The sequence below is a fragment of the Notamacropus eugenii genome, chromosome 2 (assembly GCF_028372415.1).
Source record: "Notamacropus eugenii isolate mMacEug1 chromosome 2, mMacEug1.pri_v2, whole genome shotgun sequence".
NCBI classification, from domain to species: Eukaryota; Metazoa; Chordata; class Mammalia; order Diprotodontia; family Macropodidae; genus Notamacropus; species Notamacropus eugenii.
This window is the reverse complement of record NC_092873.1, coordinates 310,849,857-310,868,329: the sequence shown is the minus strand read 5'-3', so window position 1 is coordinate 310,868,329 and position 18,473 is coordinate 310,849,857. Positions and strand designations below refer to the sequence as shown.

Sequence of the window (18,473 nt, the reverse complement as noted above, 5' to 3'; positions counted from 1 at the left end):
CCTCTACCTCTTTCAAATGCAAAAGAACCTGAACTTGTTAGAAAAGTAATCTACTCTCCTCCATGGAGAATTCCCTCTTTATTTAGGACCTAGACAGTCCATGGGACTCACAGGACTAGCAAGGGTTAATTCAGGTTGTTCCCCCATGTCATAGCTCCTGTTGTTTGGATCCTTCCCCCTTGCACATGGACAGATGAGTATGTTTTCTTCAGGTCTGAGTGACATTGGTCTTCTCTGTCTCTTCTCTCCCACCTTTAGAAAAGACTGTCTCTTTTTTTGTGCCCCATCTGACAATAGCTCTTCTCCTAGGAAACTGTGTGTATATATGGCCCCCTCTCCACATCCTAGGGAATGTGCTAAGTCCCCATTAACATATTTGCCTCTGTTATCCCCACAACTTTAACTCATAGGCAAGTAATGGAGAAGAAATGAGGTACAGAAAATAAAAAAACTGTAGGCAGCAGGTGCAGGGGAAAGAGTGGTTTGGAGTCAGAAAGATGACCCAAGTCCAAATCTGCCACCTAATAATGTGAGCCACCCTGAGAAAGTCACTTAAGCACTATGGGTCTCAGTTTCTAAATCTGTAAAATGAGAGCGAGGGCCTTTAAAGCCTCTTTTAGCTCTAAATGAACAATTCATTGATAATGCATTCAGTAGCTTAGGGATTCACTCACACTGGATGTTCCAGTCCATTCCTCTTCTGACTCATTTATATTGATAGCAGTCTGGGACCCAGTGCAATGAAAGGGTGTGTGTGTGTGTGTGTGTGTGTGTGTGTGTGTGTGTGTGTGTGTGTGTGTGTGTGTGTGTGTATGTGTGAGTGTGCAAATACTTGTGCATTTTGCTATTTGCAATTCATTGGATGTACTGTTTACTGATTGCTGAATGCCATATGACATTTGAAGGAGGGGGTATGATCCCTAGGACCCAGAGTCTGTGCTCCTCTTGCTAGGCTTCTTGGTCTGGAGGTCTCCCTCCCTGCCTGGACCAGATTAAAATGTACTGGGAAATGTTTAACAATGAATATAACTTCTGTGCTGCACCCTGCCCCCTTTTGAACTCCCCACAGGGTCATTGATTGGAAAGTTTGAAGGAGTTTGCTTGTAGGTGGTGATGAAATGAATCCTACGGGGTGGTCTCTAAGAGCAGAAATCCAGTCCAAATCTTTGTTCTGATCATGGAAATGCTTTTGGCATCCATAGTAGAGTCTGTTTTGGAATTGGAGTCAGAAAAACCCAGGTCTAAATTCTGAGTCAGGCAGTACTATCCAATGCCTCAGATACCTTAGACAAGTCCCTTAAACTCAGCCTCAGTATCCTCATCTGTAAAATGAGGATAATAATAAATTGAAAAATACAATAGAATGTATTTAATGTTAATATGTGGTTTTTTAAGTAAATATGCATCCTTCAAGGATCTTTATTTCTAGGTTAGTGGCCCCTCATTTCTATATGAGTTTGATACCACTACCTTGACCCATGCCCTGAAACTTCAGTTACTTAGGGGAAACCCAAATATTCTCTTATGATAAGGACTACAATTGTGCCCTTGGGTATCTGCTTTGGTTTGCACCAGAGATCTGGTAGACTCCCAAGTAGATGTGATTCTGATGTCTCACTGAGCTTTTGTCTGCTTGGTCTGGGGGGAGGGCTCTAGGGTACTTGGATTGAACTGAGCTCATTTGGCAGGTTTAAGGACAAGACTCTTGGAGGTATTCTGGACTGGAAGCTGACCCAGCTTGGTGAGAATCCCCGAGGTTTCTTCTCAAATTCTACCAAACACTTTAAGGACTGGCCTTGGCTTTGGAACCAGGAAATAAAGTATCCCTTTGCACAGAAACTCCTTGCAGGAAGTTAAGTTACCTTGAACTGCACAGGTTAAAATACCTGTTATCTAGAGTTGCTGTTTACAATGGCCCTTTAAGAGGCCAGTGAATCCTGTTCCAAAGTTCAAGTATGGAATGGTTGAATGGGCTATGGAGTGTTAGTCTGAGAAATAACACTGAGGTGGGGCAGGATGAGAGAAGTGACTCCTGGGACAATGGAGTTATGTCGGAGAGTTCTATCTTCATGGTGAGCCCTAGGTCTTCCCCAGTCCTCTCTACTTCATTGTTATGTGTTTGAACTAGGAGAAGAGGGTCTAGGCTGACACTTATAGATCCGTGGGGATTAGGGTATGTATATCCTCTTCCCCTCTCCTTTGGGTCTGTCTAGGGCATTGATGGGAAAATCTTAAGGAACCTCCTTGTGGGCAGTGGGGGGGTGGGGGGGGGAGTGAAATGAATCCTATGGGTTGGGCTCTAAGCTGAAACCCAAAGGATTTTTCTTTATTCTCATCGTGGAAATGCTTCTAGTATCCAGGATCAGATAACATTTTGTAGCCTGATGAAGTGGATAGAGAAGCTGGCTGTGGAGTCAGAATAACCCAGGTCTAAATCTTGACTGAGACACTTAGGCTACTGCCTAAGAGACCCTAGAGAAGTTACTTAAACTATCTGAGTCTCAGTTTCCTCACTGGTAAAATAAGAATAAGAATAGCCCTTATAGAACTGCAGGTTTTTTATAAGAATCTAATGGTATTATGCACACAATGAGCTTTACAAGTTTTAAAACACTTTATTGTTATTTTAATAATTATTAGTGCTTTCTCTACTCTTCTTAGCACCTCCTAAGCAGAGTACTCCTTACCCTTGGGTACACATACCCAAGGGATCTGTAGTTCTTCCTCTTTGGGGTAAGGTGGATCTATGAACTTGTATGGGAAATAATTTCATCTTTATTTTCACTAATAATTGGTTTCCTTTGTAATTTTGTGTATTTTATTTTATGCCTTTAAGAACATAATTCTAAGAATGTTACTGGACAGCCAAAGGAACCCATGACATTTCAAAGGTTAAGAATTCTTGCCCCAAGATCCTAATTTAAAACAAGAGAAATTTTTATTGGTTTTAAAGACTTTATGGAGCAGGTTGAAGAAGGTGATGGATACACCATAATAACCAACACTTGAGTAGTGGTTTTTAAAAAATTTTTAAAATAGTTTTATTTCTTTATTTTTAGATTTTGATATTCATTTCCACAAAATTTTGAGTTCCAATTTTTCTTCCCATATCTCCCCTCCCCCCAATCCACAACACCTTGTGTTCTGATTACCCCTTCCCTCAATGTGCCCTCCTTTGTATCATACCCCACCCTTCCCTTATCCCCATCTTCTCTCTTTTCTTGTAGGGCAAGATAAATTTCTATACTCCATTACCTGTATTTCTTATTTCCCAGTTATATGCATTAACAATTCTCAACATTCATTTGTAATGCTTTGATTCTAACTTCTCTCCCTCCCTCCCTCTCCAGCCATCCCTACTGAGAAGGCAAGCAATTCAATACAGACTATATATGTGTCATTTTGCAAAAGACTTCCATAATAGTCATGTTGTGTAAGATTAACTATATTGCTCTCTATCATACTCTGTCCCCCCTTTTTTCTACTTTCATTTGACCTTGCCCCTTCCCAAAAGTGTTTACTTCTAATTACTTCCTTTTCCCATTTGCCCTCCCTTCTATCATCCCCCTCACCTCACTTGTCCTTTTCTCCTCTACTTTCCTGTAGTGTAAGATAGATTTTCATACCAAATTTGGTGAGCATGTTATTCCCTTTTTAAGCCATATGTGAAGAGAGTAAGCTTCACTTTTCCCCTCTCACCTCCTCCCTTTTCTCTTCCATTGAAAAAGATTTTTCTTATCTCTTTTATGAGTGATAGTCAGCCCCATTTTATTTTTCCCTTTCTCCTCCCAATATTTTCCTCTCTCACCCCTTAATTTTATTTTTTTATGGATATTATCTCTTCTGATTCAACTCAACCTTACTCTGTGTGTGTGTGTGTGTGTGTGTGTTTGTGTGTGTATAATCCCTCCACCTACCCAAATACTGAGAAAAGTCTCAAGAGTTACAAATATTATCTTTCCATGTAGGAATGTAAACAATTCAGCTTTAGAAAGTCCTTTATGATTTCCCTTTCCTGTTAACCTTTTCATGCTTCTCTTGATTCTTGTGTTTGAAAGTCAAATTTTCTATTCAGTTCTGGTCTTTTCATCATGAATGCTTGAAAGTCCTCTATATCATTGAATGACCATTTTTTCCCCTGAAGTATTATACTTAGTTTTGCTGGGTAGGTGATTCTTGGTTTTAATCCCAGTTCCTTTGTCTTCTGGAATATCCTATTCCAAGTCCTTCAGTCCCTTAATGTAGAAGCTGCCAGATCTTGCGTTATCCTGATTGCATTTCCACAATACTGGAATTGTTTCTTTCTAGCTGCTTGCAATATTTTCTCCTTGACTTGGGAACTCTGAAATTTGGCCACAATATTCCTAGGAGTTTCTCTTTTCAGGTTTCTTTTAGAAGGTGATTGGTGGATTCTTTCAATATTTATTTTGCCCTCTGGTTCTAGAATATCAGGGCAGTTTTCCTTGATAATTTCATGAAAGGTAATGTCTAGGCTCTTTTTTTGATCACAGCTTTCAAGTAGTCCAATATTTTTAAATTGTCTCTTCTGTATCTATTTTCCAGGTCAGTTGTTTTTCCAATGAGATGTTTCAAATTATCTTCTATTTCTTCAAACTTTTGGTTTTGTTTTGTAACTTCTTGGTTTATCTCATAGTCATTAGCTTCCCTGAACTCAATTCTTTCTTTTAAAGAACTGTTTTGTTTAGTGAGCTTTTGAACCTTGTTTTCCATTTTGGCTAATTCTGCTTTTTAAAGCCTCCTTCTCCTCATTGGCTTTTTGGATCTCTTTTTCCAATTGAGTTAGCCTTTTTTTAGAGGTGTTATTTTCCTCAGCATTTTTTTGATTCCCCTTAGCAGGTTGCTGACATGCTTTCCAAGCTTTTCTATGGCCTGAGCCCATTTCATATTCATTTTGGAGGTACTGGAGGCAGAAGCCTTGACTTCCTCTGACAGTATGCCTTGTTCTTCCTCATCTGAAAGGGTAGAAGGAGATACCTGTTCACCAAGAAGGTAACCTTCTATGGTCTTATTTTTTTCCCCTATTTTTGTCATTTTCCCAGCCAGTTACTTGACTTCTGAATCCTTTGTCAAGAGGTCCTAGAGCTCCTCCTCTCCCCACTACGGTGCTCAAGGCTGAGATTTAGATCAGCTAATCATTTCTCCCAGGTGCTTTAGGCAGGGGTAGGGCCACCACTGAAGTCTGAGGTTCAGATCCCCTGCTCATTTCCCCCAGAGGCTTTAAGCTGAGCCCTGGGACAATGGACCCAGGCTACTTCTGTGGCCACTGTAGCTGCCCATTTCCTGCTGCTGCTGCCACCACCTCTGTTTCCACCTGGCACCAATGCTGGTGTGACCCCGTTCCCCTCTCGTCCAGCTGGGAAAGCCCTCTTATGCTGACTTTGAAGCTTTCTTTGGCACTTGTGGATTGAGGGACCTGGGACTCTCCCTGCTGGGAATTCGGCCCCAGAGGCCTGTTGTGGTCCTGTTCCTCCCCATGCAGCATGTCCAGGGCTGGGCTCTGCTCCACTCAGTGTCCCATTGGATAGACCTTTCCTGGTGGACTTCCAGGTTACTTTTGGCTAGAAATCTCTTTCACTCTGTTGTTCTGTGGCTTCTGCTGCTCTAGAATTTGTTGAGAGTCTTTTTTTACAGGTATTTTGTTGGCTGTGGGGGAAGCACTAGCCTATATAGGTCTTTCTATTCTGCCATCTTGGCTCTGCCCCCTTGAGTAGTGTTTTAAAGGTTGCAAAGGGCTTCACACCTTTTCTCTCATTTGAATGCCACAAAAAAGCTGTGATGTCATAGGACCATAGATCTAAAGCTAGAAACAATGTCAGAATCATGTGGTCCAATCCTCACATTTTAGAGTAGAGAAAACGGAGACTCTGAAAGATTAAATTAGTTGTTCAATAAATGACAGAAGTAACTTTTTTGTGGGAAGGGTTTGTAGCTTGCAACCTCAGTAGTATAGGGCATAGGTGTCAAACATGAAACCCATGGGCCAAATATGACCCACAGCACTTCTGAAGCTAAAACCAGATTAAAATGTAATTGGGAAATAGTTAACAAAATAAATGAAAAAAAGAATAGAACATAAATATTCCATTTGAAAATTTTTGTTGTTTAGCCATTTTTATTTGTGTATGACTTTTTGTGACCCCTTTTGGGGTTTTCTTGGCAAAGATACTGGAATGGTTTTGTCATTTCCTTCTCTAGCTCATTTTTACAGAGGAAGAAACTGAGGTAAACAGGGTTAAATGACTTGCTCAGGGTCACACAGCTAGTAAGTGTCTGAGGCAGGATTTGAATGCAAGTCTTCTTGACTCCAGGCCCAGGGCTCTGTCCATTGTACCCCCTCAATATATAGTCTGTAGGGATCCTTATGCATGGTTTAGTGCCCTCTATTTCTACTTGTGTTTAACTCTCCCTGGTGTAGGGAATGGAGTGTAAAAACTTCCCCCTCCTCAAATGCAGATCAGCCTCTCCACTGTTGATGATTTCCAATATATCTTGTACACAGCTTGTACATAGTTGTTTGCTTGTTTTCTCTTCTATTAGATTGTAAGCTCCTTGGGTTTAGAAATTGTCTCTTGCTTCTTTTTTCCTTTCTTTCTTTTTTTTTACCTCCAGCACTTATCACAGTACCTAGCACATAGTAGACACTTAATACATGTTTATAGACTGACATTATTGACCAAGTATCTGATTTAATCTTAGGATTTTACCTCCGCTGTCCTGAAGACAAGGGTTGGATTAGGTGAATATTTAACATTCTTTCTTGATCTCACATTCTGAGTCTACCAGGGAGTTATTGGAGCCCCAGAATGAGACACTTTCCCCAGAGCAGTTAGCATAGTATGTCCAGTGGCTCAGGTTAGTAGTGTTTTCTTGCTTCCTGCCCTTTCAAAAATATATAGAAAAGTCTTTCCCTGGGATCTGGACCATAGGATCATTGACCATAGAGACCTTTAAGTGAAAATCCAACTCCCTCATACTAGGGATGAGGAAACCAAGGTACAGAAAGGTTCAAGACTTGTCCAGGGTCATACAACTAGTAAGTATCTTTGGCAGGATTTGAACTCAGGTCATCTTGACTCCCAAGTCTTCAGTGCTCTATCCACTGAATCTCTTATCCCCTGGGGAACAATACCGTGTCTCATGGACCAAGCCTTTAGCTACCTCAAGATGACTTGTTGGAGAACTACCCAGGGAAAATGAAGCCTTTGCATCCCTCTCTCCAGAGATCAAGCTTTCTCCAATACTGACCCAGGCTTTTTCCTTCTCCTTATGTCTTTCTTTCCATATCTTGTCTTCCTCTCCTGTTTTCTATTCCTTACCTTTTACTACCACAGTTTTCATAGCAGTTAGTGTTTGCTGGTAGATGTCCCTGAAAATCCTCATCCAGGGAGTGATTTGAATCTAGGACCTCTGTTTTAATTTCAGTCAATTCCCCCTTATTTAGTTTCAACATGGATCACATCTTCCCAGTATCCTCATCTTATTCCTTCACAGACTTTCAGAGAATTAACAAGTTAATCAGTTCAGCCCTCAGCCTTCCCCTCTCCAGGCTAAAAGAGCTTAATTCCTTTCATTTCAATTCATAGGACCAATTTTCATTGCTGCTCTCCTCAGGTCATTTAGGACAGGACTCTGAATTAGTAGAGTCCCATCCTTGTTCATTTCTTCTCCTGAGCCCATCCTGACTATCCAGCTCCAAAATATAATTTGACTTTTCATATTCACAGTATCTATTCATACTCCTTGTCAGACCTTGAGATGAGATGATGGCAAGGGTTTCTGGTAACAGGGGGCAATGGCAGAGATGTTACAGATCCTCTGCCCAGAGCATAGTGGATAGGGTGTGGGACTTAGAATCAGAAGGGCCTGGGTTCATATCATATCAGCTGTGTGATCCTGGGCAAATCCCTCTTTGTGCCTCAGTTTCTTCATTTGTAAAATGAGGAGGTTGAAAGTGATGGTTTCCAAGATCCCTTCCAACTCTAAATCTATGGTTCTATGAAGTCTTTACTAACCCCCTTCATGGGCCTCCAACCTCATTCCCCAGGAGTTTTGCTTTAGTCTTGGGAATTTATCATGATTTCTTCTGTCAACCAAGCTTACTTCCCAGCATGCCCTGCTCTCTTGGGGAGCTGCTGTGGGGAGCAAAGCTCACAGCCGACTTTTCTAATCAGTCTGGCGTCAGTTTGGAGCCTGTTCACTTTTATTCTCTAAACACAAGAGCCAGGAATGTGTCCGGGAGCCTGCAGGATTGGGGTAAGGCTCACCTCATCTGTGTCTGTCCCAGTCCCTTGCTGGAGAGGGCCACCTCAACATTTCCTCTCTCACCATGAACTTTGATGAAAGAGACTTGTTCAGGGAACTTTACAGAGGCGAGCACCTTTTGTGCGAGACTCTGGCTGGGCTGCTGGTAGTGAAGACTGGGGAGGGCTCCTCCTCCAGCTTCCTTGGGGGGGGAGGGGAAGGTTGGCCGGTTGGCTGGATTGCTCCGACCGTTCCATGCCAGGCACCATCTGAATAACTCACATTCCGATCCCACAGTGGCTCTTAAAGAATCAATCTGGGAAAGAAAGTTCTGTGTTAAGCTAGAAACTTCCCTGGGGAGGCCAGGGAATGGGTGGGGGTTTCTGGGTAGAGGCCCCTTGGTTGTAATTTGATTTAGGTGCTGGACATTCCAGGCTGCCGTGTCTATAGTGGTCTGGGCACTCTACTGCTACCCACTTCTCCCATTTTTCCTGAGGTCCCCTGAGTCTTATGTGTTCCCTGGAAAGAAATACAGAAGCCCAGAGATGTTTTATTTTTGCTTTAAAATGAATTCCAAAGGGGAAGGGAGAGAGAGAAAGAGAAAGAGAAAGAGAGAGAGAAAGAGAAAGAGAGGGAGAGAAAGAGAGAGAGAAAGAGAGGGAGACAAAGAGAGAGAGAGAGAGAGAGAGAGAGAGAGAGAGAGAGAGAGAGAGAGAGAGAGAGAGAGAGAGAGAGAGACTGCAATGGCCATTTGGTCTGCTTTTTCTCTTCTATTCTTCTAAGCCATGGGGAATCCTCCTCCCCCACTAGGATGAGGCTCTTTGAGACTGTGGGCTATTACTTACTTCCCTGGGTGCTAGAGATCAACAGATTTAGCTGAAGTGCGGGGGAAGGGGTGGGAACTGTTGGCATCTAGTCCACCCAGAGTAGAGCACAGAAAGTTGGGTATAGCTGTGGGTCACTTTTAGTGCCTCACAGGAGCTAGAAAGGCCTTTAAATCAGGAAGCATAGAACATTTGGACCCAACTGAAGCCAGAAAGAACAAGAATTTGAAATTTGCCTCAGGTGCTTACTAGCTATGTGACCCTAAGCAAATCGATTGACCAATTTGTGCCTTCATTTCCTAACCTGTAAGGTGGGAATAATAACAGCACCTACCTCACAGGGTTGTTGTGAGGATCAAATGAGATAATGTCAGTAAAATGCTTTGTAAACCTTAAAGTGTTATATCAATGTTAGCTATTATTAGCAGAAACTCTTTGATTTAGAGAGGCACAAACAGACCCAGACTGGGCAGTGGCTTGCACAGAGAAACAAACTAAGAAAGAAAATGCACTGGGGAAGGATGAAATTTTATTCCCTTTAAGACCAAGGGATTGAGTTTGGATTCCTGGTTTGAAGCAATGTCTGTTGCCCCCATTTCTTTTGTGTCTCCTTAGCATCTGGTTTTGTGTTTTGTTTTTGCTCATGGACAAATGTATATTCCTTTGGCTTGGAGAAACATGTCTGTAAAGTTTCAACTTTTCTCTTACTCTCAGGATATCAAGCAGAATCAATAAAAGACCAGCTACTTAGGGCTAGCTAAGGTCTCTCACCAGTATTTCTAACTGTGTGAATTTCATCTCCTTTCTCTCCTTTTCTTTTCTCTTTCTTTCCTTTTATTTTCTTCTGCATTTTCACATTTTCTTCTTTTTTCCTGCTTTCCATGTGGATCCTGTAATCATCAAGAATCATACAAGTATAGAATGTTAGAGTTGGAAGGAACCATAGAATATACATCAGAATTAGAAGAGATCTCAAAACACAGAATGTTAAAAGTACAAGAATTCTTACAATATAGAATGTTAAAAATGAAAGAGACCATAGAGCACAGAGGGTTAGAACTGGAAGAAATCTTAAAACATAGTGTCAGAACCGAAGAGACCTTAGAACAAAGAATATCAGAGATGGAAAGGACCACAAAATACAGAATGTTAGAACTGGGGAAAGGGAACAAACATTTATTAAGTTCCTACTATGTGCCATGCACAAATATGATCTCATTTAATCCTTACAACAACCTGGAAGGTAGGTAATGTTATTATTCCCATTTTATAGCTGAGGACTGAGGTAGACAGAAGTTAAGTGACTTGGCAAGAGTCAAACAGTTAGTAAATATCTGGGGCTGGATTTGAACTTAGGTCTTCCTGATTTTAGACTCATGGATCTATCCACTGCACCATCTAGCTGTCTGAGAGCATAGGATATTAATAATGGAAGAGATCACAGAAGACAGAATTTGGGAAGAGATTTTTAGACCAGAGGATGTCAGAACCTGGAAGCAATGTTGGAACAGAGAGGGCAAAGCCAGAAGAGCCCTTGAAACAGAGAACATCAGAACTTGAAGGGATACTAGAACATAATCTTAGAACTGCAAAGGACATTAGAATATGGAATGGCAAAGCTGGAAAAGACCTTAGAACAAGGAATGTCAGAGATGGAAGGTACCTTAGGATACAGGGTTTGTGAGTACTTCAACATGGCCAGAACACACCTAGAATATTGTTCACTACTCAATGTTCAAGTTCTAGACACTTCATTTTTAGGAAAGACATCAATATCCTGGAGAGAGGTGAGCAGAAGGACAAATGTCCTCAAGATCATGTCACACAAGGAAAAAGTCAAACAGAAAAGATCACTGACTCCTTTGACACAAGGATTAGTCAAAGGAGTCAGTGATCTTTTCTGTTTGACTTTTTCCTGCCATATGGGGTAATTGTTTAGTACGTATTGTTTCTGTTCAGTCATTCTTTTCAATTGTGTCTGACTCTTTGTCACCCCATTTTGGGTTTTCTTGACCAAGATATTGGAGTAGTTCACCATTTCCTTCTCCAGCTCATTTGACAGATGAGTAAGCTGAGGCAAACAGGGTGAAGTGACTTTCCCAGGGTCTTACAGATAGTAAGTGTCTGAGGCCAGATTTGAACTCAAGAAGATTAGTCTTTACTGACTCTAGTCCTGGCACTTTCCACTTTTCCACCTAGATGCCCTTGGTATATATTCTGCTCCTACAGATCCTCTGCAGAAATGCCATAAAAGTCTGCCTTTGGTTTTTTAAAAATTATTCCTTGGGTACCAGTGGAGCACAGGAGAGGAGCACAAACTTTAAGTTTATAAAGGTTCATAGATTACTTGAAAGGACAGACATTAGAGATCATGTAGTTCTAATTTGCAAATGAGAAAACTGAGGCTCAGGGGGATTGTGACTTGTCCAAGATCACACAGATAGTAAGAACCAGAGGTGATGTGAACCTAGGTTCCCTGATTCCAGAGTCAGTATTTTTTGTACCATACCAGGCTTAATCTGTCTTGTTTTATAAGAACTGTAAGACTGACGAAACCCTTTGACTAACTGATTCACACTCATAGCTCTGAGACTGGAAGGGAGCTCAGAGGTCATCTAGTTGATTCCTCTTATTTTACATAAAGGGAAACCAAGGCCCAGTGGTGAAGAGACTCGTTCAGGCAAATAGAGTAACTGACAACTAAAAATGTGAACCCATGTTCTCTGACTCCAACTCCAGTGACTTCCATGACATCGGCTCTGAAAGCAGAAATGTTACCACTATGTACTTTTTAAGTTTTTCCCCTGCCCTAGACAGGAGGAGGACAGATCTAAGGAGCAGGAGCATGGAAGCTGGTGAAACTGATGATGCAATTGTCAATTTCAGCTCTTGATGACAGGCATCCTTTCCCATGTGTTCGTTCATTCATAAGTGAAAACAATGTTGCTACAAATAAAGTTTCCATTCGAAACTTGACTGGTCAACCTAGTTCAAGGGGGAGAAGAACACTTGTTAGTGAAGAAATAAGCCAGATTTTTACCCTGACCTATAGGAAACACCCTGCTTTCTCAGGCTCTAAATTATTATTATTTTTTTTTAGGGATCCTTAGGTTGATGGAACTGAACCCAAACTGGAAGGAGGTGGGTGGAAATATATAGCATCTCCTATGGGACTAAGTTCTGGGAAAATGTGACATGTCCATCACATTCTTTTCTGGAGCCCAAATACATTGTAACTTTTCTTTAAAAATGTTTTTAAACCTTATTTTATTACCTTTTGTTTTTATATCCCTTCTGTTTAAGAATGTAACTTTTCTTCACTCCCTCCTCCTCCCCCTCCCTTTGTGCCATACCTTGTAACATATTAAAAGAGAAAAAAGGTAAAAAAAAAAAAAAAAAAGCATGTCAGCAAAACTAACCCCAAACTGTGTGACTGTCTCTGATAGTGTATAGAACAGTACACATCCAAGGTCTCCTGCTTCTGTATGGAAGGGAGGAGGGTAAATTTTTTCTCAACTGTTCTCCAAGGACTAGGCTCAGCAGTTGTAATTTTACAATACTAAGTTTTGGATTCTTTTTCTTTTGGTTCATGCTATTTTAATCATTGTCTATATTATTTCCTTGGTTACTCTTTCTTTACTTTTTATAAGTTTATACAAGTCTCCCTATGCTTTTTTGAAGTTTTCATTTCATTGCTTCTAGTAATTGCTTCTGATTCCTACTACTCTGGAGAAAGAATTGATAAACAGAAGTCTGTATAGAATAATTTTACATATAAATGCCTATTTTGTCTAATGGTAGCTATTGCTAGAGGAAGGGAGAGGGAAGAAAAAAAGAAATTTACATGATAACTTCATCACATATTTAAAAGGAATAACAAGTTGTACATAATAGTTTTGCAGTTTCATATGCAATCATCTTTTTTTATTATACTACGTTATGGAAATGCTTGTTTTATTCCATAAATTAATTTTTAGAAAAGTTTTAAAAAGTAATAATTACTAGCATTTATGTATGTATTAAAGTTGCAAAGTATTTTACACTCATTATCTCATTTGATTCTCACAACAACCCCAGAGAGGTAGGTACTATTGTTATCCCCATTTTGTAGAGGAGGAAATAAAGGTGTGAATTTGAACTCAGGTCTTCCTGATTCCAGGGCCAGTTACCACAAAGGGGTCTCCTATATCACCATTTCCTTGGCCATTTCATAGTCAGTAAGCTTATACTTTGTATAATATTTGTTTTCACTTACCCTTGGGTTTGATATTTGTTCTCTGACTTTTCATTTGCTGTTATTTGATTTCAGAAACCTAACCTGTTTTAGGGGAATCCTGGGATGTAACTGGGTCTAGGACGTGCAACTTATAATCATGGAAACTGTTGTGATTGTGGCCATTGGCGTCCTGGCTACCATATTTTTGGCCTCATTTGTGGCCTTGGTTGTGGTTTGCAGACAACGCTACTGTCGGCCTCGAGACCTGCTCCAGCACTATGACTCCAAGTGAGTGCCCTGAAGGGAGGGGAGAAGCCAACTAGCTGAACCCTGCCAATTTACAGATGAGGAAACTGAGTCTCAGACATTTAGTGAATGACTCAAGGTCATACAAATTAGGTACCTCTTGGTTCCTGGAAGAAGACATAAACACTTAAGAAATATGTTGAGTCTATCTAGTGCAGAGCTGTATGTGTGAAAGTGTTATGAAAGTGGGTTTTCTGGGATATGATTCATGATGACAATCAATACTGATTAAGGATATACCCTGAGAATTAGAGGACTTGGGCTCAAATCATGCCTCTGATAATTTACTACTTGTGTGACTCTGGGCAAGGCACACAGCCTTCCTGAGCCTCAGTTTTCTTATTTATAAATTAGACTAGATGGCCTCGGAGGTTTCTTCTAGCTCTTTACCTATGATCTTATTCACTCTCTGGGCCTCAGTTTCTTCATTTATAAAATGAAGGGGTTGAAATAGGTGGTCTCTGAGATTCCTTGAAGTTCCATATCTAGGATATTACCTTTTTTTTCCCCTTTAGCAATCCAAGGTTTTCATATGTGATCAAAGTGTACCAAGTTCTTGTCCAAACTCATGGGAAAGGGAAGGTAACAGTGGGATGGGGGTGGGGGAAAGTTGATAAGCAAAATCCTCAGAAATACTGGACCCTGTTGAAACAAAACACAGTACAACAGAAATGTTTGTTAGACAAGGAGATGTTAGAACCTCGGCTAATGGACCACTTGAAGCAAGTGCTGCTCAGTACAGCAAATTCCCAGTGTCCTGCTTTATATAAATAAAGAGTTCATGAAAAAGCATATGTAAACTGACTTACATAATCAAATCAGTGATGCTTTATCTTCGTTTCTGAAGATTTTCCAGTCACAGTGGGACTGTCACAGTCACAGTGGGACTCTCAGTTTCAAGTTACATTCACGGAACCAGTCCCCAGGAGTATTCTTGAGTGGATTGTTACAGTTTCAGTGGGAGAATTTACATGTTGGAAATCAGCTGAAGTGATTAAATAAATCAGGACTTTATTGTTTTTTGATTGTTTAGACTTAAGTGATGGAGAAAATATTAATAATGCAGATTTAATTTAAAAATGTGTTATATATGCATTTTTCCCTTGGAGAGTCAGTTATTAAACATTTATCAGCATATACTTGCCAATCCCCATTCTTTCAGTCTCTCGTATTATTGGTTCCTAATTTATGGGTCAATCATGACCCCATTTGGGGTTTTCTTGGCAAGGATATGATCTGTCACTTCCTTCTCCAGCTCATTTTACAGATGATGAAACTGAGGCACACACAGCTAGTAGGTGTCTGAGGCCAGATTTGAACTCAGGAAGGTGAGACTTTTTGACTCCAAGCCCAGCTCTCTGTTCACTATGGTGCCATCTAGCTGTCCCCTCTAATTTATAAATGAACATTTGAATGTACTAGGGAGGGTGGGGAACCTGCTCCCTTGAGGCCACATGTAGCCCTCTAAGTCCTCAAGTATAACCTTTTGACTGAATCCAAGCTTCACAGAGCAAATCCACTTAATAAAAGGATTTGTTCTATGAAGTTTGGACTCAGTAAAAAGGCTGTACCTCAGGACCTAGAAGACCACATGTGGCCTTGAGGTCACAGGTTTCCCCATCCCTGTAGGGGAATTCTACTATTTAAAAAATGGTTATCATAGTATTTCAGATCTGAAGCTAGAAAGGATCACAGAAACCATCTAGTCTCAATTCTCATTTTACAGATGAGGACACTGAATTAACTTGCCTGTGGTTAAACAGGTAATAAGTGTCAGAGGCAGAATTTGAACCCAGAGTCTATAGGCAGGGATTATTTATGTCAAACAAATACAAATCAATTTTTATGTTTAAATCAGATTCTCTTCTATATTAAGGATAACATGCCTGTTTTACTGAAAGAATGTGGACTGTCCCTTGAGCTTCCTTGTAATGATATTTGTCCTCATATAGTGACTCCAAATGGGGAGTATATTTTCAGGGTTGAAATAGACAGAGAGAGACTGGGACAAAATGGTGGGGTACATATTTAAGATGACAATTTTGAGGACGGGGTTAAATGAGAGTTAAAGTGGTTATAGGGAATTCAAGGAGAGGCCAAGAAAGGGCAAGAAAGAATGGGGAAGGGGAGGAGGTGGGTAGAGAGATAATCATACTCGTAGAACATTATGGATTATGGACCATTTGATGGTGGTATATAGTCCTACGTGATTTGTCTTGGAGATGGTAAAGACTTTTGGACCAGTTGTGGGCATATGGGTCTCAGGTTTTGTTTATTTGAATCTCTGAGCTCCTCCAATCACTGTACAGCAGTGGGGTTCCATCCAAAGTGTGAAACTTGCCCTGATGTCCTGTACACAGTGGGGTAACCAGATCTAGGACTAAGGCCTTATTTTTCTGTTCTCCTCATCTGTTTCCTTCATCCTTTGGATGAATTGTTTCCTCTCTGGTAGGTGGTCAGCATGAACCCTCCAAAAGCCATTTAACTATGTTCTTTCCTTGTAGACCAATTGTGGACCTAATCGGTGCTATGGAGACCCAATCAGAACCTTCTGAGTTAGAACTGGACGACGTTGTCATCACCAACCCCCACATCGAGGCCATTCTAGAGAATGAAGATTGGATAGAGGATGCTTCGTAAGGCAGCTTTTCCCATTAGGTTCTCCAAAGGTTAACCACCTGCTCTCTGGGGTGGGGTCCTGCAACTCTGGGCTTCTGCCTCCTCATTTGTAAAATGAGGAAATTGAATTAGATGTTTTCAAAGATAACACTTTTTGACTAGCACCCCATCATTTTGTTATAAGACTTGGAATCAGGGGACCTGGGTTCTAATCCAGGCTTTAGCAAGTTCTAGTTATGTGCTCCTGGGCAAGGCACTTAAGCTAATTGAACCTTACTTTCCTTTTTTTACACCCCCCCCCCCCATGAAAGTAATAACACATGTACTACCTACTTGATAGAATTGTATGATGAATACTTCATAAACCTTAAAGTGTTGTAGAAATAGTACTCATTATTGGTGAGAAAAAGCAGTAGAGAGTTAGAGGACCTGGGTTCAAATCCCACCTCTGATATTCACTAGCTGTGTGACCTTGGGCAAATCATTTAACTTCTGCTGCCCTCAGTTTCCTCATCTGTAAAATGAAGGCAACAATAACATCAACCTCTCAGGGTTGTTGTGAGGATCAAATGAGATAGTTCTGAAGTGTTTAGCATAGTGCTTGATATACATAGCAAGCACTATATAAACATTAGTGATGATGATGATGATGATAAAAAGGAAGAGACTTCACGAGCTCAGAGGAGAGAGCTTGGATGTCTGGAAGGTATTGTGATGGGGAGGCTGGGAGGAGCTTCCACAGATAGGATCACCGGACCTTGGTCAATGAACTTATTCCATTTTGATTGCTGATAAGGGCAGCTAGGTGGTATAGTAGATAGAGCACCAGGCTTAGATTCAGGAAGACTCAACTTCCTGAATTCAAATTTGGCTTCAGCCATTTACTAGCTGTGTGACCCTGGGCAAGTCATGCTACCCTGTTTGTCTCAGTTTCCTCATCTGTCAAATGAGCTGGAGGAAGAAATGACAAATCACCCCAGCATCTTTGCCAAGAAAACCCCAAATAAGGTCACAAAGAGTCAGACACAACTGAAAAAATGCCCAACTACAGCAACAAATTGCCGATAAGGGAAATCTGATTGGAAAACCCATCCATGGGTCAGAGGCAGAGGAGGTAGTGATATCTGGAAGGAGGGAGAAGGGAAGATGGCTTCTCTCAGTCACTGACAAGCTCTTTTTTTTTTTTCTCCAGGGGTCTTGTATCTCATTGCATTGCTATTCTGAAGGTAATCATTTCTCATTAGCAGATCCTGATCATAATGACTCCATGCCATCCATGGGATATAGCCTGGGGCAGGACCTAACTCTGTCCATCTCAGATGATACATTTATGACATGAGAGTGGAGGGTGGGAAATAGTTCTGCATGGAATGAGCTGAACTCGACTGGAATTGGTAAAAATGATCCCAGATCTATCTCCCCTCTCCATGGTTATTTGTGCTATCCATTGGCCCTTATAAAGAAAAAAGATCTGCTTCCTTCTAAACCTCTGCGATATAGCATGGCAGAGTGACTCTGGATATAACAGACCTGGTTTAAAACCCACCTCTGGCAATGATCACCTGTGTGACCTCGGGCAAGTCATTTTACTTCTCTAGACCTCAGTTTCCTCATCTGTAAGAAGAGGAGGTTGGCCTAAATGGCTTCTGAGGACTCTTACAACTCTAAATCTATGACCCCTGTTCTGCCAATGACTGACTGTGTGACTGTGGATATATAATTAACTTCCTTAGGCTTCAGTTTTCTCATCTTTAAAATGAGGGCATTGGATTAGAATATTTTTTTTTCCTATGGATAAATCTAAGATCCTAGTTTGTTTTTTTTTCCAATCCTTTTCAATTCCCTAACTTTGGGATGGGAGGAGAGGGGGAATTCAGGTATGGACTGGCCCCTTAGACCTTGTTGATTAGGCAATATGCTGGGGTCTTGAGGAAATGTAAGGTGGGGTTGGGGGTTAGGAAAGCTTTTGCTGAAGGTAAAACTGGAGGAAAGATGAGGGTGAGGACTTTTCTGCTAAACTCTAAGGAGGAACCTGATCATATGATCTTCCTCAGTGTTTTCATTCCAGATTAGAGTTCTTTGATTCAAACTTCCAGCCCTGATCTCTGATTCTCAACTCCACCCCCATCTCACTTTGCCTTTGCTTCTTCTCATTCCCCAGTAACATGCTGACTCCAATATCATGGCAAGTCTGGGGAACAGATAATGAACCAGAAAACCTAGCTAGGAGTTAGAGAGCTACCTGG

General features: G+C 41.0%; 1 protein-coding gene across 5 annotated transcripts in view; it reads left to right on the top strand.

Annotated features, from left to right (window-relative positions):
* Positions 1-1,985: 1,985 nt before the first annotated feature.
* Positions 1,986-18,473, top strand: part of TMEM98 (transmembrane protein 98) — a 31,043-nt gene continuing 14,555 nt past the window's right edge. The window contains exons 1-5 of one of the 5 annotated variants that reach the window (XM_072644952.1): positions 2,008-2,072; positions 12,187-12,227; positions 13,396-13,590; positions 16,113-16,244; positions 17,420-17,453. In XM_072644952.1, the coding sequence (XP_072501053.1) occupies positions 13,460-13,590; positions 16,113-16,244; positions 17,420-17,453 (297 nt within the window). In that variant the 5' untranslated portion in view covers positions 2,008-2,072; positions 12,187-12,227; positions 13,396-13,459. Of the gene's footprint in view, positions 2,073-2,115; positions 2,174-8,141; positions 8,275-12,186; positions 12,228-13,395; positions 13,591-16,112; positions 16,245-17,419; positions 17,454-18,473 lie in introns of those variants that run through there. The other 4 variants (XM_072644953.1, XM_072644951.1, XM_072644955.1 and 1 more) reach the window with 4 other exon arrangements.